The sequence below is a fragment of the Cynocephalus volans genome, chromosome 4 (genome assembly GCF_027409185.1).
Source record: "Cynocephalus volans isolate mCynVol1 chromosome 4, mCynVol1.pri, whole genome shotgun sequence".
Lineage (NCBI taxonomy): Eukaryota > Metazoa > Chordata > Mammalia > Dermoptera > Cynocephalidae > Cynocephalus > Cynocephalus volans.
The window spans coordinates 156,621,543-156,641,238 of record NC_084463.1 but is presented as its reverse complement, the minus strand read 5'-3'; the positions used below and the strand labels follow the sequence as shown (position 1 = coordinate 156,641,238).

At 51.8% G+C, this 19,696-nt stretch overlaps 2 protein-coding genes across 3 annotated transcripts in view; one reads left to right on the top strand and one right to left on the bottom strand.

Annotated features, from left to right (window-relative positions):
- Positions 1–702: 702 nt before the first annotated feature.
- Positions 703–13,578, bottom strand: TKFC (triokinase and FMN cyclase). Of its 2 annotated transcripts, none has more exons than XM_063093141.1 (19): positions 13,529–13,578; positions 12,110–12,225; positions 9,380–9,569; positions 8,340–8,450; positions 8,064–8,245; positions 6,620–6,698; positions 6,280–6,369; positions 5,629–5,663; positions 5,467–5,551; positions 5,282–5,371; positions 4,607–4,723; positions 4,111–4,230; positions 3,816–3,953; positions 2,756–2,862; positions 2,550–2,653; positions 2,381–2,414; positions 2,179–2,268; positions 1,645–1,798; positions 703–1,532 (listed from the first exon to the last, which is right to left on the bottom strand). In XM_063093141.1, exons 2-19 carry the CDS (start codon positions 12,110–12,112, stop codon positions 1,423–1,425), a joined length of 1,839 nt encoding a protein of 612 aa, XP_062949211.1. In that variant the 5' UTR covers positions 12,113–12,225; positions 13,529–13,578; the 3' UTR covers positions 703–1,422. The 2 variants fall into 2 exon arrangements, with proteins under 2 accessions (XP_062949211.1, XP_062949210.1); XM_063093140.1 differs by having other exon boundaries at positions 13,470–13,565.
- An 87-nt stretch (positions 13,579–13,665) lies between these two features.
- Positions 13,666–19,696, top strand: part of DDB1 (damage specific DNA binding protein 1) — a 28,591-nt gene continuing 22,560 nt past the window's right edge. Inside the window, exons 1-5 of the mRNA XM_063093566.1 lie at positions 13,666–13,891; positions 15,111–15,259; positions 16,466–16,582; positions 16,918–17,139; positions 19,522–19,636. Of these exons, the coding sequence (XP_062949636.1) occupies positions 13,831–13,891; positions 15,111–15,259; positions 16,466–16,582; positions 16,918–17,139; positions 19,522–19,636 (664 nt within the window). The 5' untranslated portion in view covers positions 13,666–13,830. The remainder of the gene's footprint in view (positions 13,892–15,110; positions 15,260–16,465; positions 16,583–16,917; positions 17,140–19,521; positions 19,637–19,696) is intronic.

Genomic DNA, 19,696 nt, shown 5'->3' with positions numbered 1-19,696 from the left:
ACAACTTGTAAAAGCCTCAGGACAGCTCTGACCCTTACAGGCCTGGGGAAGGGCCAACCAGAAGGCAGCGAAGATCCACACAATTGTCATGGAATTGCGTGACTCACGCATGAGTGGATGTCCTTCAAAGTAAAGGGCGCTTGAGCACGTGTCTATCTCATGAGGAAGGAAATTTTTCCCACTTATAATCTGGAAAGCAAGACTCAAAAAGGATAAGTGACTGGCCTGCGGTCACACAGCCAGGAAATGGCAGGGTCGGGATCCACAGGCCACTGTGATGCCAGTCTCCTTCCTACCTGCTGGGCATGTACACCTGTACACCTAACACTAGCCTTGTGATAGGGACATGTGGTGTGGCCGGCAGACAGGGGAGCCTGGGCACAGAAGCTCAAGGCCTGGGGGAGCCTGCAGCCAAGTTTGGGTAAGTAGGTGATTGGGGGGTCCCTTTCCTGGTGTGGCCAGCTGTAGATGCCACCTGGTGGTGGAGCGGATTACCTGGAAGGACTGGTCACCTGACACTAGTGATAGCAGTGACTCCCAGTGAGTGAACACTTGCACTGTACTGGGGCTTCACCTTCACCAATTCATTTGAATGCTTTTACTTCCCTGTGAGATGGGTACAATCTGATCTTAAAAATTTCAGTAGGCTAAATAATAGGCCTGAGTTCAAGTAGGTGGTTTAAAGCACAACCAGATTTCAAATTGTGTGTGAGTCCATGGCCAGTATCTTTATTAGCCACCCCCAACACTGAGGACCTGCCAGGTGCGTGCTGTGCTGTCTCCACCATGCACCACAGTCAGCAGCCTCGCCTGTTCGCCCAGCTGCCATCAGTGATTGCTCTAGAAAGAAACCTGGGGGCTGGCTTGGCTGCAGTTTCTGATCTACAACTGAGCCTTAGAATATGGTGATTTCTTTTCCTTCTGGGGTCTCAGATGCCCATTTGATTTCTGAAGTATCATTGAATTGTTAATTCAGTGCAGAGAAAAGCCTTTCCACCATTCTTCCAGTACATCAGGTGTGGGGTGTGTACACTGGAAGGAGGACAGCTAAGCAGACCTTGCCACTGGGGCTCAGGTGGTCAAGGACAGCCTTGTGGGAGATGGGCCATGAGCTGTGCAGCCAGGGCTGAGGCCTCTGTCCCTGGGGCGTCAGTGGGCCCACTTCTTCCCGTGCTTGGGAAAGGTCCCTTGGAGGAAGTAGCAGCTTTGTGGCTTCAATGTGGTTTATTAGCTTTCTTTTGCACACTGACCTGTGTTCAGGTACCGAAGGCCTTTCACAGGGAGTCTTAAATCAAGTTAGTATTGCCAATTACAGGCTGTGCTATAGCTCAGGGAAAGAAAATGCCTTATTGCTGAAGCCCAGAGCTGGCTGGGGCAGGGTGGGGTGACCCAGGGACTCCACTCTCCCTGAAGAGGGAAAGGTCAGTGTTGGAGAGGCATGCGACCCACTCCAGGGTGGTGCTGTCTCTGCCTGCTGTGGAGCAGTTCTGGAGGCTTGGTGGAGGATTTCCTGCTGAACTCAGAGGACAGGCCTGGGGGGCGAGGGAGGGAGAAGGTGATGGCTGGAAGGCAGAAGGAATTAACAAGGGCCACCTCAGCACAGCAGAGAGAGAGGAGCTGAGGCCAAGGGCATGAGTCACACACCCTGGCTCTGCAAAACCTCGAGGATGGCACGGAGGATGGTGGCAGCTGCCACTGCCCCAGGGTCTGGCTGCTCCAGCCGAGCAGAGCTGATATAGCTTGCTCTTCCTGCTCCAGCTTCCATATCCTTGGTGGCCTCGGCTGCAGCTTCGGCACTCTGAGGGGGGGGTGGGTGTGGGAGTAGGTTCAAGGACAGCCACCAGGCCTCCTTCCTGCCAGGGCAGAGTTCCTGTACGGTCTGGCCTTTGACTTTCTTGTCCCAGCTCTGCCAGCACCCGCTGCACTCACCAAGTGGGAAGGTCACCACTCACCTACTTCCATCAGGAAAAGGGGATCTGCTATGTCCCCGGTACTGAGCTGGGCTCTACTTTTATCCCGCGCCTCACAACAACCTTCTGTGATAGGTACTGACCTCCATTTTATAGAGGAGGAAACTGAGGTACAGGAAGGTTATTAACTTATTCAAGGTCACATGGAGATGGGAGCCTGGTGGCTCTGAGCCTGTCTCCCTGGGTGGTTGGGCCCAGCTTCACTCACCTTGACTGCTTTGGTCAGGACTTTGAACAGGTCAGCCCCTGGGCTCTTCCAGGCTTGGAGTTCCTGTCGCGCTGCCCACAGAGAATCCAGCTAGACAAGGTGAGGGAGAGGGGGGCTGAGAAGAGGCCCTGCCACTAAGGGAGGCCTTTAGGGCTTGTAGGCTCAAAAGGGAGAAGGGCTGGATTGCAGCCCGAATACACACCATAGTCCTGTCCCCTGGGGCAGCCTTTCCATACCTGGCCAGGGAAAGGAAATGAACAAGGCTTACTGTAGGGAATCACTTGGGGGTGGGGACAGGGCCAGACTGGGAGCAGGTGACATCATCCACCTCCCCAGCCCACCCTGGTCCAAGGCACAGGACTCTGGCTTACTTCTGCATGGCCTCCAGGCCGGCATCCATGGCAGCAGACCAGGCTGGGAGGTCAGTCTTGGCCTTGAGGGGCTGGGCGGCCGCAGTCAGGAACAGGCCGTAGAGCTGGGAGGACCAGAATGCTGAGCACATGGAGGTGGCCTGGGCCCCAGCCAACCTGGATCCTTCCCTGGCAGCTGATAGGGCCCAGAGGCTGCCGGCACTCACCGCTCCAGATGAGCCCCCCATCTTCTCCAGTAGCAGGACGGACAATTTGGAGAGTAGCTGGGCAGGGCTGGCAGGGGGTGGACCCTCCTTCAGCCACCCTTGGATGGCTGCAGACAGAGATATGGTGAGGAATTTCAAGACCTTCCCTCTATTCATACGGACCCCAACCAAGGACCCAGCCTTACTGTCAGCAAGAATGAATGGGGGCTGGAAAAAGTTGAGAGGGAACCAAAATGAAGGATGCCCGGTCTGGAGAGGGGCTGGGAAATGGTAACTGAAAGGAACCTCATGAGTCACCTAGCAGGTGAGGCCTGCCCTGAACACCTCGACCTGACATTTTATACTCTGCTTCTTTTTTTTTTTAAAAGATGACTGGTAAGGGGATCTTAACCCTCGGCTTGGTGTTGTCTGCACCACGCTCAGCCAGGTGAGCGAACCGGCCATCCCTATATAGGATCTGAACCCGTGGCCTTGGTGTTATTAGCACCACACTCCTGAGTGAGCCACGGGCCAGCCCTTATACCCTGCTTCTTGTTTTCTCTCTAGCCCTTTGCACTAACATCCTGTGTTTTGCTTATCTACCTTGTTTATGGTGTGTTTCCCCCACCAGGATACAAGCTGTGAGAGCAGTGATTTCTATCTTTGTTTCCTGTCATATCCATGGAGTAGAGAGCAGAGCCTGGCCCATGGCAGGCACTAAATACATTTTTCTGGAATGAATGGTGCTGGACAATTAAGAGCTTTTCACTGATCTGGGTAAACTGAGAGAAACAAGGACATGAAAATGAGTTTTGCTTGAATTCTAAGATATTCATGTGAAGGATTGTTTTAGTCCTCCTACATGTGCAATGTAAGATCGTACTTGTCTTTAGGAAAACAGGTGAAAGGGGTGTTAAAGATTTGTGAATGACCTCACTCACGTGGCAAAATAAAAGTTGGCAACCCCATGTCAGCACTGCAAATGTTTTGGAAATTGTTCTGTTTCATGAAATGCCAAAATCTAAGAGCCAATGTGCCATACCAGCTCCTCTCCAGACCCCAGAGGGGCCCTGGCACCAACCTCTGGCAGCACGGCTGTGGGTGGTGCCACAGTCCCCATCACCAGCAGCCCGGTCCAGGGCATTAAGATGTTCCTCCAGGCCCAGGAGGGTGGTGCACACCTGCTCCAGCACAAGCACGATACGCTTTGAGGCTAAGCCTGGAAAGGGAGGACAGCAGAGAAGAGACCCGCCTGGCCCTTCTCACAACTAAGCTTGACTGGTATGGGAAGTGCACCCCTGCCCCCACAGGGGCTCAGGCCAAAGCCCTAGGCCACTGAGGAAGCCTGCTCCTGCCCCAACAGCAGGGCTTGGTACCTCCTGCAGCAATGGAATCAGGGCCCTCCTGGGGCTCTGCAGGGGCTGCCCGGCTCCGCTTCCGCCCAGTCACGGAGGCTTTGGCCACATTAGGCCAGGCTGCTGCGGTGGTTTCAGCATCTAGGAACAGCAAGATAACCCTCTTAGGCACGGCTAGCCAGGGATCAGTTGGGGCCTGGACTCCCCACCTGGCCCTTGTGGCCTGGCTCCCTCAGTAGCCCTGGAGGGAGTCCACCCCAAGCATATAGTGAGTGCTTACTGTATACAAGGGGATGGAGGGAGGGTCCCTGGGGAAAGGGTCAGACAGATCTGAGGAAGATCCTTATACCAGTTCCTCCACAGTCAAGTGAGAGCTGGAGAAGTCAGAGAAGGCCTCTTCACAGAGTCCAGAGCCCTGATTGTCATGGTCAGTCCCGCTGGGGGCTCCACAAGTTTCCCTGGCTCCTTCCAGCTACAAGGAGCCCCGTCTGGGGTGACCCCAGGTTCCCAGTCTCACCTATCAGTTTCAGGAGGGGCTCATCCACCAGTAGGAGGGTGAGAGAAATGCCCGGCATCTCCAGTGCTGACATAAAGGTGCCCACCAGGGCACGGGCAATCTTCACCCCACGGCCCTCTACAACACCAGAGCATGGAGTCCATGAGGAAAGGAGGGGCATTACCTCACCCCCACCCCACCCTGCCCCACCCTGCCCTGCCCCAAGCATTAGGGGAAGAAACAGAATAACAGAAAAACAAGGACCTTGGAAGCTGGGGCCCAGAGGTGAGTAGGTAGGTGGCCTGATTTCCTCAATGCATCCCTCAGTGACACCCCAGATTACCACATTGCCTGGAGGCGTCCCCTCGTTAGGGACAGCTGTGTGGTTATAGGTCTCATTTACTAAGTCTTTACCAGGTGTCGGGCTAAGTAAGTGTGCGAGGTGTCTTATGCATGTTTAGTCTCATTTAATCCTCACAACAATCCTAAAAGGCAGGTACTGTTATTACTGCCAACGTATGGGCAGGAAAACAGAGGCTGAAGGCACTCAGCAATTAAGTGGCAGAGTGACAGTCTAACTCAAGCTCTTCTGGCTGCATAGCCCCTTTTCTGGGCCAGCACCAGACCCCACCTCAGCTGATTTTCTATGTCCAGCTTCAAAGGGCTGGAGGGTGCCCTTCCCAGTGTGGGGCTTACCCAGAGAGCGGACGGCAGCATCAGCCATGATGCCCAGTTCCAGGAATGAAAGACCGCCCAGGTTGTTGACCATTAACACCACCGAGGAGCCTGTGGGTGGACATGATACCCAGGTGAGACTCTCTGGGCACCCCCTGCCTAGAGGGGTAGGAAGGGGTGGGAGATGGGGTACGAAGGCTACTCACCTGGTTGCACAGGCACGTGGGATGCATTGGACGTGCTCGTCATATGGTCAAGCATGAGCCGCACGATCTCATCGGCAGTTGCCATCTGTCACAGGGATCCAGTAGTGAGTGGTATCAGGGTACCCTGGCCTTAGGCCGGCCTGGGCCAGGGAGTCCTCCTACCTTTATTCGGCGCACGCCAGCTTCCCCGTGGATCCCTGCAGATAGATGTGGTCACAGCTGACCTGCTCGGGGCCTGGAGATTCGCTCATAATGCTTTTGTCTAGGACTTACTAAGTGCTCAGCACTAGGCTAGGCTCTGTGTATGTGGACAGTGGGGGTGGAAATGGCAGAATAATGAGAAATGCAGAGTCTCTGCTCTCTGGGAGCCCATTGGCTTAGTGGTGAAGAGAGCCAGGAACCGAAGTGGCTTGAACCAGAGGTGGCCACATGAGGCCATAGGAGGCCAGTGCCCATCACTTTGGAAGCACAGGGGAGAAATGGGGAAATCTTTGCAGCCTGAGTGGCCTTTGAATGGCCCTTGAAAGAAGGGCTGCATTTTGGCAGAGGGAGGTGGGCCCAGGAATGGTATGAGCAGAGGCTGGGTGGTGCCCAGAGCCCCATGTGGCTGAAGCCTTGGGCAAAGCAGGCAGAAATCAGGTAGATGGGGCCAGTCTGGGCCTCAAGTGCCTAATTAAAATTACTAAGACTACCTAAGGGACAGCTCCAGGTGAGCGGAGAGGGCCAGGCAGACGGCTCCCCGGGCATAAGAGATGTGCAAAACCCAAGGCAGGGGATCAGGCCTGGCTGGGATGGGGGCGGCCACGAGCTTACCCAGTCCCAGCTCGACCTCATTGGCTGAGAGTTCAAAGGTGGGTTTGGAGCCAGGGACGCTGCAGGAGGACAAGCTCACGCCCAAGGTACCTATGAACAACAAAGCATGAAATAGATGGCTCCTCTGCTCTCAGCAACAGGTGTCAGGAAGGGCAGCAGAAATGCCTTGGAATCCCAGCCCGCAAGGTGTCCAGTCCCCAGGAGTGCCCCCAGGGAGATCTTCTGTCAGCTCTTAGGGAGTAACCTGGAAAGCCCCCATGCACCCTACAGGAACCAGCTCCTAGCCCCAAGGTTTGTCCCAGTTCCCCCCTCCCCACCCAATCTCTCGGCTGATACTCACCCATGGCCTTGGCAACCACGCTCACCCGCTTTGTGATCTCTTCCAGCCCCACACCTGCCTCAGCCAGGGCACCTGCCACCTGTAGCCACAAGAGATAAGTCCCCAAGAGCTGAACCACTTGGCAGTAGAAGATGGGCAGGGGATGAGTTTCTTGTTGAGAAGGGAAATCTCTTAGAATTTCCACACTCAACCTGGTCCATCACCTTTAGGGCAGAAGAGAGTACTCCCCTCATTCACAATGTACTTGCCAGGAATCTTTAAGAATTCCAGTCTGTTAGAGCCAGAAGGGACTTTACAAATAGGGAAATGGTCCCACAGAGGGGATGCGACTTGTCCAACATCACACAGCCAGTTGGTGGCTAGTTTCCGATTCCTAATCTAGAGTTTTCTCTCCCATAGCATATATCCTGTGGCTGACTTTACCCATCCATCTATCCATCCATTCATTCACCCACCCAATTTTTACCAAGCATTCAGTATGTGCTGAAAAGAAAAAAGGATGACTAAGTCACAGTCCTTGCCTTCAAGGAACTCACAGTCTGGGGGGGTGCTGGGGAAGCAGATACATACAAATTGAAAGTTTATGCAAGGCGGTAAGTGCAGTGACGGAGTCCACACACGACAGTACGGGAGCATTAAGGAGGGGGTCCTAGCCAGCTCGGGGTAGTAGGGAGATCAGGGAGAGGTTCCCAGGTGGGCAGACATCAGAGCTAGGCCTCTACGGAATGGCCATTTTAGACAACCCACAAGGAAGCTGGACAGGGAAAGTATTTTCCAGGCCATAGATACAGCATCAGCAAAGCCACAGAGATGGGCCACAGCCCAGCAGGTACAGGGACCCGGTGTTAATGGAGCCTAAGAAGGTAGGGGTGATGGGAGATGAAGATGGGGACTCACGAAGGTGGGGCAGGAGTGTGACAAGCCTGACTGAGGAGCTTGGGTTGACTCTAGGAACCCGAGAGGAGGGCTCTGAGTGGGCGAACATCCTGGTTGGATACACATGTTTGAAAGACACCTCTGGTGGTTGTGAGAGGAACAGACTGGCAAGGCAGGAAGGCAGGAAGCAGGAAGGGGATCCCAGGCAGGAGGTGGCTGCAGCCATCTGGGCCTGAGCAGAAGAGCCCTGAGCCAAGGCTGGGGCAGGAGGGGCAGGGTCTGAGAAGGATGTGTGTTATAGAGCATTTGGGAGAGAACCGCCAGATGGGGCAACTGCTTGGGTGTGGGTGATGGAAGGGACAGGTCGGGGAGAATGCCTGTGTTCTGGGCCCGGGTAGTTGAGGGGATGGTGGGGCCTTCCCAAGTCAGGGAGCACCGGGGAGAGAGAAGGGGTGGCTTCTTTGGGGAGGGATGCGGTGGCTGGAAAGGTCCAGTTACAGGTGCTGCCTTGGAGAGAGAAGGCTGGATGGGGCTGGCCAGCCTCAGTGTTGCAGGTGTGGAAGCTCACCTTGTGTATGAGCACTGTGCCACAGAGCCCCCGCCGGCCTGCCTTCTTCAGGACAGTGAAGGCACTGTCATCCCCAATGACCACCATCTCCACAGCGATGCCCTCAGCCCGGGCCTGCTCCCGGGCCAGGCCGAAGTTGAGCCGATCCCCAGTGTAGTTCTTCACGATGAGGAGGGTCCCCACTGCAGGAGCAGTTGCAGGTGCCATCAGTGCTCACCCTCACCCCACTCCACATGGGCCCTCCCCGCAGCAGCCCCTTCCACAGGCCAGCCTCACCTGTGCCAGCCTGGGCCACTGCCCTGATGGCCGCCAGGATGCTGCCCACCGCCGGGGAGGTGAACACAGCTCCTGCGATGACGCCCGTCAGCATCCCCTTCCCTATGAAACCTGGAGGTGGGGTGCGGATGCTGGGTGGGGACTGTGCCTGTAGTCACCAGGGCTTCCCACACTCTTGGGCTTCAGGGTTTAGTGAGCCCTACTGTGCGCTGGTGCTAGAAGAGCACCTGAGCTGCTCTCCCTTCAGAGCTTCACATGGCTGCCTCCTCAGGAGTCATCTCCTTGGAGAGGTCTTCCCTGACCTCCTCTCCTGAAGCACCTACCCACCAGCCCAGGGGACTCACTGTCCCTTTTCCCTGCTTTATTGTCTTATTACACCGCTTAGCACTCTCTGGAACGATCTCACTCACTTACATGTTCACCTGGCAACTATCTGTCTCCCTAGAGTAGAATATAAGCTCCATGAGGACAGGGACCCTGTCGGTCTAGTTCACTGTTGTATTCCTGGTGCCAGACACATGGTGGGCTCATTAATGTTTGCTGAATAAATGAATGGACTTGCAGAAGGGAGACAGAAAAGGTATAAATGATACAAGGCCTGGTCTCTGCCCTCCAGAAGCTCTCAAGGAGTGCTCATATCCCTGGCACCAAACAGGAAACAACCCAGGACTCTCCGTGTGTGGGAAATGGCAGGGTGGGAATTCAGAAGAGGGACACTGTTCTATGCTGGAAGAGTCAGGAAGGCTTCATGGAGGAGGGGGTAGCTCAGCTGGGCCTGGAAGGCCAGGAGGATTTATGGAATCACCATCTCTCAGAGCTGGAAGGGCCTCAGAGATCATCTGGCCCCACTTTATACTTTTCACAGATGTAGAGACTGAGATCGAGAGAGAGGCAGTGACTAGCTCCAGCTCACAGCCAGAGCGAGTGGGAGAGTGAGAACCAGGCCTGGGTTGTGTCCTGCACCTCACACCAGGCTTGAGGATCTCCCGCGATCCCCCATCTACTCTGCCAGCACCCTACCCCCATCCCAGGGTATTCACCTGCATGGGCAGGCTCATGGCCAGAACCCCCACCCGACAGCAGTGCCACCTGGCCCTTGAGGCTGTCCAGGTCAGAACGGAGGGCCACCCGGTGGCCCTGCAGGAGCTGCAGGTTGGGGTTGCAGGCCACCAGGCCAGCAAGGGCGTCATCAGCACAGCCTGCCACTGAGTTCACCAGCTTCTTGGAGGTCTGCGGGAGAGGAGTGAAGAGGAAGTCCAAGGTGTGGTTTGCAGGACACCCCATCCTGCCCAGCCACATTTCTGTGGCAAAGACCTCTTTTCCATGTCCACCCAGGAAATCCAGGGAGCCAGCAGTTCCTTGAGTTGGGCCCATTTTACCAGATGGATGTTTCTATGAGTTCTCTTCTTATAAATTCATCACTTTTTATTCAGTACCTAATTATGATGTATTGAAAAATGGCTTCAATACAAAGAAAATGGGAGAAGTGGAGTTCTTGGTATAAAAAATTTTAGTAAAATTGGGGCCCAATGCCTTTCTTCTGTCAAAGGAGGCGGAAGCCTCAGGCTGAGGCTCCTGAACCAGGGGAAGGGGTTGAGCAGGCTCCCAACCCTCCGTTCTTCCAGCTGGGCTCTGATGCAGGGAAAACAACATTTCCTGAGCCTCTTGGTGTGCCAGGCCCAGCACTGCATGTAAAGAGATCAACAGAACGCTGTTCCTGCCCTCGATGGAAACACAAAGAGGTCAGTTCCACATACTATGGGCAGTGCTACATGAGAGGAATGCACATGGGCCATGGGAACACAGAGGAGGGAACCGCAGCCTCCTGAGAGGGCCCTGAAGCCTGGAGGTCTCTGTGATGGGCCAGCAGGAGTTAGGCAGGCAAAAGGGAGCAGGGAGAATGGGGGAGAGAAAAAGGAAGACATTCTAGGCAGAGGGCGTGTACAAACCAAGGTCTGGGGGTGCAAAGTAGTGTGGTGGCCCCAGGAAGTGAGTTAGAATGACTTGAGCGACCAGTGACCTGTAGGGATATGTGGGCAGGCTGGCCTGGGAGCTACAGGGAGGTGCTGCCGGCTCAGCAGAGCTGACACAGGGCTGCAGGCAGAAGTGAGCAGCATGGGGGCTGGGGTAGGTGAGAGCTTGGGCTCTGCAGTCATGGGAACTTGGGTTCAAATCCCACTCCTGCCTCTCATTAGCTATAGGAACTCAGTGAAGCTACCTCACTGTTCTGAGCTTCTGTTCTTCCTCCGTAAAATTGGGATTTAGTAAAACAATAATATGCCTGTGATGTAGTAAAAGCTCAATATGAGGGAGCCAGCTGAACGAGGGTTGCAGGCTGGGATGCGCCCCTGCCTTTGTCCTGAGAGTGAGAATAGGGACCAATATGGGCCTCAAGGACCGGCCTCCTAGCGCCACCTGGTGGCGGCTGGGGGTGGCCAGAGCTGAGCTAGGTCCTGTCAAGGTGCAATTCCAGCTGTGGCTCCTTCCTGAACCTGCCAGCACCTAATTCCTTTACCAAAATTTGGTCCTGATGCCTCCCTGCCAGCCTTTCCTGGGTCTGGCCAGGGCCGCGTCACCTGCTTCACGACGAGGAGAGTAGCCTGGCTCAGTAGGGAGCAAGCAAAATAACAAGATAGGCTCGATCCGCAGAGCAGTGACTAAAGAACCAGGCCTGGTTCTAAGGGCTTTTGAGCATGTATCATTTAATGTTCCCAACAACTCTAAGAAGGAAAGTTTGGCTCAGTGAGGACACTAAGGCACGGTTAAATGACTCTGCCCAAGGTCACACAGCCAGCAAGTGTCCAGGTCTGTCTGGCTCCAAGCTGGTTCCATTTTGGCCATATCATGCCGCTTTCCTGAAGGGCTGAAGGGAGGCGTAGGGTGACAGAGGTCTTGCCTTAGGAAGCGCATGAGCTTGCATGTCTCAGAGCCCACCAGGGGCTGGGACATACAGTGAAGTTGTGAGTAGGTCTCAACTCCAAGCCCAGCCTCCAGCACCATCACCATCCAAGAATGTGCCCTGCTCCCCATCCTGACAGTCTGTTTTGCCTGGGATTCTCAACCATCCCTGCACCAGAGCCAGAGGAGGGCTTGGGGACATCCCTGGCTCCCAGTGGTGTGAGGGGATGGAAAAGGAAAGGAAGTCAGGCACTGTGAGAGGCCTCTAGGACTCTGGTCTGATCAACACCTCATAGCCACTTGGTGGCAGGCCTTAATCTGCCTCATATTGCAGATGAAGAAAAAGAGGCTCAGAGAGGTCTTCTGTAGGAAGTCACAGAACCAGTCAGTGGCAGGCTGAAATTTGAACCCAGATCTGTTCAAAGCTTGCTTTGGTTCAGATCATTTTTAGAGTGGCTTGGAGCAAAGCCCAGGGCTATGGTGAACCTCCTACACTGTAGATTCCAGCTCTGGGACCAGCCTACACATGCCCTAGGCTCAGGAACAGACAAAAGTCGATCTTCATGGTTCTCTGGGATTTGGTACAGTGTCTATGACAGAGAAGGTAAGTGTTAATGATCTAATCTAAATGCATGACCCAGACCAGAGACAGATGGGCTCCAGAGGGACTCTGGCTGCAGGCTCAGACCTGGCTGGGACCAGTTGTCTCCAGGAAATAGAGGGAAGCATGGATCAGGAAATGAGAGAAAGGATGACCTTCTCTCCTAACCTGTGAACCTCAGGAGGTAGCTGCTCCAGCATGCCCAGGGCTGGGATTCTAATGCTTTAAGACTATAGTGTACTTCCCCTGCCCTGGCCCCCATAGGACTCACCATGGCGGAGAGGCTCTGAAGCAACCTGAGTTCACACCTTCCCACTGAGCTGCCAGAGGATGGACGATCCTATGGGTGCTACCTGGGTCCAAGCACAGTGGAAGCAGCAGTAGCACCTGCAGGAGTGGGTAATGATAGGAGCTGCTGAAAGGCACTTGCAGCTGACTGGCACAATCATGCTTCTAGTGCACTGGTAATAAGGGAGCTGCCCTAGACTTCGATCCAAGTCCAAACTCTAGTTCGTGGGCTGAGGATGGAGAAAAGCATGGGGCTGACAAGGTTCACTCCTGCATTGGCTGCCAGAAGACGGATCGATCCATGTTGCGCACAGGGCTGCCTTTATGCCCAGGAGCAGCACCCACTTCATTACCAAGGAGCAAAATGACCCAAAGAGTAACCTTCATCTCTTACACAGTCATCACATATGGTGAAAAAGTTTACAAAGATCTTCACCTACTTGCCTTTGTCACCAGGAGGGAGCCAGCTGACCCATTTTAGTTCTGGGAAACAGACTCAGAGAGCTCTAGTGACTTCTACAAGGTCATACTGGTAAGAGCCAGGCCTCAAACCCATGTCTAGTCTTTCTACAAAGGCTGTGTTCTTTCTGCTGATAATTCCGTGCCTCCAAACTCAGGCAGAGTCCCTGCTACAGAAAACTCAAAACGTAAGCCACAACATTTTAGCTTCCCTTAGTTCAGCCTGGTTCAGAGGTGTCCTGGGGTTATCCAGGGTCTTGGGCTCACTGTGTGTGTGTGTGTGTGTATGAGCTCTGCATTGATTTCCTGGGAGGATCTTAGGTAAACCAATTCCCTTTGAACCTCAGCTTCCTCATCTGTAAAATGCGGTTGGCTTCTCTTGGGCATTCTGCAAGTGCTCCAAGCCACGTGGTTCTCCTCCTGATCCTTGGGGAGCCTGTCTGCAATGGGGTGGCCTGGCTGCAGGGCTGACTGCCCTCCTGGGTCATTAAGGTTCTCAACAGCGAAATTCTACTTTTGTGTTTGGGTGAGAATCTGTACAGAAATCGGGGCACTGAACGCACAAAGTTAGAAGAATAAAACAGTGTAAGGGGGAGAGGAGAGCATCCTGATGTCCCACAGGTGAGGCAGGGTGGTCGTTCTAATGTCAGCTGAGGGCACCGGCTGGCTTTGGAAGAACTGGGAGCCGAGGGGAGGAAGGCACGGTTCTAGTCTGGGATGTGCACAAGTCGTTGTCACTTCCCTCTCTAGGCCTGTGTAGCCCTTCCGGGTTCCAAACGCAGGAATAGTCCCGAGGGTTCCTGGAGCAACCGAAGGGGGAGAGGGCAGGGTCTGGGGAAGGACAAGTGGGGTTGGGGGTCGGCGGGCGAGTTCCGAGGACGCACCTCCTCCTCCCGCTCACGCCCGCCTCTGCCACCTCGGTAACCACCGCCGTTCCACTTACAACCCCCGCAGCGAGCCCTCATCCGGGTACTCCGGGCTCTGGCGGTAAGGGAAGGGAAGGGGCCTCCGTGGGCGGGGCTTCCCTTGGTTGGCTACCCCGGGCTCGGTGAGTCCTCCAAGAGGCCAGGTGAGGCCGTCCCGTGATGCCCCGCGCCGCGGCCGCTCTGGCCTGCAACGTGTCTCTGGGGCGGAGGCCGCGGCAGTGGAGTTCGCCGCGCGCGGGTGGGGGCCGCCTGTCTCTTCGCTCGTGTCCAGCTCTCTATCGTTGCGCTCGGGTCCCGACGGGCCGCCCCAGGCCTAGACATGTCGTACAACTATGTGGTAACGGCACAGAAGCCCACCGCTGTGAATGGCTGCGTGACCGGTGAGGCTGCCAGGGCCGGAGACCCCGGCGAGGGAGGGAGCGGAGGGGAACCGAGGCCTAGGGAGGCCCGCGGCTCCAGGGGCGGCCGAGCAGGACCGGGCCCGGGGAATGGAAGGCGCTGGCGGCCAGGGAACCTCCCTCAGCCCCACGACCTCGAAGGAGCTGTCTCAACACGCGCCTTTCGGGGATTAAAAACTGCTCTTGAGGGTCCCCTGTCGTCCTGGGAGGTCACTTGGCCTCGAGGACAAACCTGGCCCAGTGGGACAGAGAGCGAAGTGTGAGTTGATTGTGTGGTGGTGCTTGGACCCCGAGATTGGCCTCATGTGGTCAGGGGAAGGGGCGGTGGTGATGGCGACTTTGGGGTCAGAATTTTCATGTGAGGAAGTCTGAGTGGGCCCGGAAGGTGGAGGGATGTGGGGAATGTTCTCACTCACTCACAGAGGGAGAGGAGCCCTCTCCAGCCTTACCCCTCTGCCTGAGGCTGTTGTTTACAGGAGGCCGCTGCTGGAGAAGAGGGTTTGGTTGGCCCGGGCCAGTGCTGGGTTTGCCTTGTTGACGGTGTGCAAGGATTGTTAAGGACACCGTTGTACAGAACCCGGGAATGACCATCTTGCACCCACACTCTCAGCTGAATACGCAGAACCCAAACTTGTATGCTTATGTAAATCCTAATCATGATTCCAGAACAAAACTCTGTTGTTCGTAGAGTTGTAGGTGGCTGAGAGTGTGGATGGGGGTATAGGTAGACTACTAGGAGGAATGTGGACAAAACAGTGTTTTAATGTGAAGCTCTGGGAATTTTTTTCATCTGACCTGGTCTGTTTGGTAGAAGTATTTTGAGACCTTAGATGAGGATTAGAAGGAATGAACGCTTTGACCAGCATCCTCTGTTAGAGTCTGCCACTGTAATAGGAAAAGGGAAATTTGAGGGACAGAGCCATCTGAAGGTTTTTCACAGTCATTGTCAATTGAAGGGCATGTTGCTCTTAGGTTCAGTCTAGTTTTCTTAGTCAGATTAGGGAAGAAGCTTTGTTGAATGTGTGAAGTGAGACTCTTTGAGGTGCCAGATTTGGCAAGAAGGGGAGTAAATGGAGGGAGTCGGAGAAATATGTAAAGTAAGTGAGAATTCTGGAGGTATTTAGGTAGAAAGTGACAGGATTATTTAGGAGAGCTTGGGAGGCCCTTCCTTTTGCTTCAAAAGTTAGATCTGTTCTTTCAGGACATTTTACTTCAGCTGAAGACCTGAACCTGTTGATTGCCAAAAACACAAGATTAGAGATCTATGTGGTTACCGCTGAGGGGCTTCGGCCAGTCAAGGAGGTGGGCATGTATGGGAAGATTGCTGTCATGGAACTTTTCAGGCCCAAGGTAAGTGTTCTGAGTTGGGACAAGCAGTGAGAGGAGAACTGTTCGTTACAGGTTGTTTTATATGATTGCTTGGAATGTGTGGAGTAAGGCTTAGAAGAGAAACGTGCTTCTCTCTTTGAGTGGCAGATTTCATTGTATACTTTTTGAACAAGCTTCCTAGAAGTAGAAGGAGAGATAAATTAGGGAAAAATTTATCAAGTTGACTTCTTCAGGAAGGAGAAATTAAAGCAGTTTGAAATGCAGGTCACCATACTGCATAGTGATTCAGAGGGTAGGCTATAGAGTGGGGCACCGCTGGCTTCATTCCTGACTAATTCTGACTTTAGGTGTCACTTTAGTTGTCACTTAAAGCACCTCTCAGAGCCTTGATTTCCCCGTCTAGAAAGTGGGGATAATAGTACCCACTCCCTCAGGTTCACTGTTAACAATTCTCATCATCATTATTTTTATCACTATTTTAATTCAAATATTTTCATCCAGGTAGCCACCACATTGCTTTATTATATCTTTTTTTTTAAAAAAAAAGATGACCAGTAAGAGGATTTTAACCCTTGACTTGGTGTTGTCAGCGCCATACTCTCCCAAGTGAGCTAACTGGCCATCCCTATATAGGGATCCGAACCCGTGGCCTTGGTGTTATCAGCACCACACTCTCCCAAGTGAGCCATGGGCTGGCCCTGCTTCATTATATCTTAACTGAATCTGACAAGGAAGCAATGGGTTCAAAGTTTTAATTATAACTCTTTGAACAAAACACTCATTTTTCTGAGTTCGGGGTTAAATAAGTAAGACTTTGTAGACCCATTTTAGCTTCTGTTGTTATTGCCACATTTTTTTTCTCTTTCTGCAAATACTTGGAGAGGAGGAGGCATTATATCTGTCTTTCAGAATTTGAATGGAATGATTGAGATTATCTTGAGATCAGAATAGAGGAAGACATTGTACATAGAGCAGAGAGATAATCATGAAAGCGAAGACTAGATGTTTACCAGCTTCAGTTCTGGCCTTTTGTACATACCCTCAGGGTGTGTACCTAGTGTGTACCTAGTGTGGGTTGCAAACTCACCATGTGTTTTCTCTTTAGGGAGAGAAGAATTTGAAAGTTCTTAAAGAACTTAGCATGCTTAAAGAACAATGCTTAAAGGCTGGATAGGTTATTCCTATTTAAAAACAAACCTCTTTTGATAGCATAATGTTGGTTTCCAGGGGGAGAGCAAGGACCTGCTGTTTATCTTGACAGCTAAGTACAATGCTTGCATCCTGGAGTATAAGCAGAGTGGCGAGAGCATTGACATCATTACACGAGCGCATGGCAATGTCCAGGTGAGGTGGCTGCTTCAGGCTGATGAGTTTTCCAGGTAGGGCTATCCATGATTCAGTGAAGAAAATTGAAGTGCTGGGGGAAGCCCTCTATGTGATCAGAGAAAATACTAAGGGTTTGAGCTTTTATGGAGAAAGGACTTCTGTAGTTTACTCAGAGTCCAAGGGATAGGATAATTCATTGAGATTCAGTATTTTGCGAGAACTCCTTGGCGTGTCAAGTACATGCCACTACATTTACTACCTTTCCTAAAATCATCCTGAGAAAGTGGTGCCCAGTGTTCTCTGTTACTCTGTGGGTGTTGAGGTTCTTCCTTAATCCCAGTTTTGTTTCTCAGGACCGTATTGGCCGCCCCTCAGAGACTGGCATTATTGGCATCATTGACCCTGAGTGCCGGATGATTGGCCTACGACTCTACGATGGCCTTTTCAAGGTTATTCCACTGGATCGGGACAATAAAGAGCTCAAGGCCTTTAACATTCGCCTGGAGGAGTTGCATGTCATTGATGTCAAGTTCCTATATGGTTGCCAAGCACCTACCATTTGCTTTGTCTACCAGGTACTGGATCAGGAACAGAGAGGGAGAAACTGTATGGTTTGGTGTGGTGGGAGTTAGTTTTTGCTGATCTGAATGTCTGAATTTGGTGGGGTAGGGAGAAGTGTTTGTTGTATTTGTCCTGAAATGTATGGATCAGATTTTGGTTACTTCTTGAGTGCAGTAGAATTTATTGTGAAGGCGGCAAGCTCTCCACGGCTTTTAGCAGGCTTTAATCCTGAGATTACACTCGTGTTGTGGGCCTTGGAGATTTTATAGGGTGACCCAGTTTATACTCTGTCTGAGTCTCTTAGTGGCTGCTAGGGGATTATTAAAACTTAGCTATAGAGAAATGATGTAGAATTTGCATTTATAAGCAAATAGAAAATGTCTTGGTGATTTGTGCCTTCTAAGAAGAGGTTTGTGTTTTGTCTAGCACTCACTTTCTGGTGAATTGCTGGCTCTTGACTTCTATTTTAGTCTGTGCCTCAAACTTTAGCAGAGCTGATCCTGGGCAGCTGTTCTTTGGTCCAGATCTATTAAGCGGGGGTGGGGTGGTGGAGCACCAGACTAACATGCCAGTAACTTGGTAAAATCTCAGCCTTCTAACAATGGGTCACATAGCATGTGGTTTAATGAATGACAGAAGGAAATGATAGTCCAGTTCCATGTAGAGTGTAAGGGCACGTAGATACTTTGATAGCCATCTTAAGTACTGGAAATATGGATGTCTTTTTGTATATCTCTTAGTGTCACCATAAATGCTGTAGTTCTGAGGCTGGTTGGAATAAAGTTCTATTGAATAAGCTTGAATTTAGGAGATTTTATTTATTTATTTATTTACTTTTATTTTTTTTAAAGATGACTGGTAAGGGGATCTTAACCCTTGACTTGGTGTTGTCAGCACTATGCTCACCCAGTGAGCTAACCAGCCATCCCTATATGGGATCTGAACCCATGGCCTTGGTGTTATCAGCACCACATTCTCCCGAGTGAGCTACGGGCTGGCCCCGAAACTAGGAGATTTTATTTGGTTTTTATTAACTATCAGAGTTGAAACAAAGACTTAGAATTTCTCTCCTTTCTTCAGTTTTTTTAGTATCAGGTCATTGAAACATTGATGTTGATTATTCAAGGCTGGCTCTATCTGTTCCTGGCCCCAGAGCTGCCAGTGAACAGATCTTCATTTTTGTATGTGTCTCAAAGTCACAAATCCACACCCTCGCTTGAACTTTTTTCCCCTTGATGGGAAAATCTTTTCATCAACTAAAAATGACTGTCTCCTGTTTTATGCCAAAAATTCAGTTTGACAAGTCTTTAGGTGCCTGCCATATGAAAGGAACTCATGCTTTAGGAACTGTCACAGTGTTGAAGATATGGTCCCTACTGTGAAACACATTGTTGAATTCCTTCCATAACTTTTTAGACTCTGGTCTTGCCATTATTGAAGCCATCTTCCACTGACTGAATGTAGTCTTCTCCCCTTTTCCTATTTTTTAGCCTCTTAAAGGTGACTTTGGGAGCCCCAGGACTGATGAGTCATGATTCATTAAAAAGGAGAGGAAGGTGGGAAGGTGATGTTGACAATGGCAAGACTGAAGTTTTTGACTGATTTTATGTATTTATTTATTTATTTAGTGGCTGGCTGGTACAGGGATCAAACCCCAGACCTTGGTGTTATCAGCACCATGCTCTAACCAACTGAGCTAACTGGCCCTTGACTAACTTTTTTTTTTGTTGACTGGCTGGTACAGGTACCCTTGACTAACTTTAGATGAGCAGTAAATTCTGTTTTCCCTACCATTACCCTATTAGAATGCTTTTGAGAATTGTATCAATTTTTTTTTAATCTCTTAGATTTAGCTTCTCAATGTGTTTTTTTTTTTTTTTTTTTTTTTTTTTGTCGTTTTTTCGTGACCGGCACTCAGCCAGTGAGTGCACTGGTCAGTCCTATATAGGATCCGAACCCGCAGCGGGAGCGTTGCCGCGCTCCCAGCGCAGCACTCTACCAAGTGCGCCACGGACTCGGCCCTTCTCAATGTGTTTTTATCTTTATCTACTTTTTAAGTTTCATGTGGCCAAGGAAAACACACACACACACACATACACACACAGTGTCTCTTATAGTGCTTAGTACAATGTGACAAGTTCATTTTTCTAGTTCTTTAAACCTTTCTTGGTTGGTTAAATTGTTAGAAACAGTAGCTCTCAGATGTCAGCAGTCTACCCAGAAATTAATCACAGGCTCAGCTGGTAACTGTCAGTATACTGATAGAGAAGGCTGGGAAGGCTGACATGACAGGATTGTCAGATGTTGAGTGGTGGTGGCTTGTCCCTTTCAGGACCCCTCTCCAGCCCATGGTTCACCCTTCCTAAGAGATAACCATTCCATCTTTCCCTCCTTAGGACCCTCAGGGGCGGCACGTAAAAACCTACGAGGTGTCTCTCCGAGAGAAGGAGTTCAATAAGGGCCCTTGGAAACAGGAAAATGTAGAAGCTGAAGCTTCCATGGTGATTGCAGGTTGGTTGGGGGTTTTAGGAAATTTGCCTTTGCCCCAGGTCTGGGCCAGTTCCCTACTCT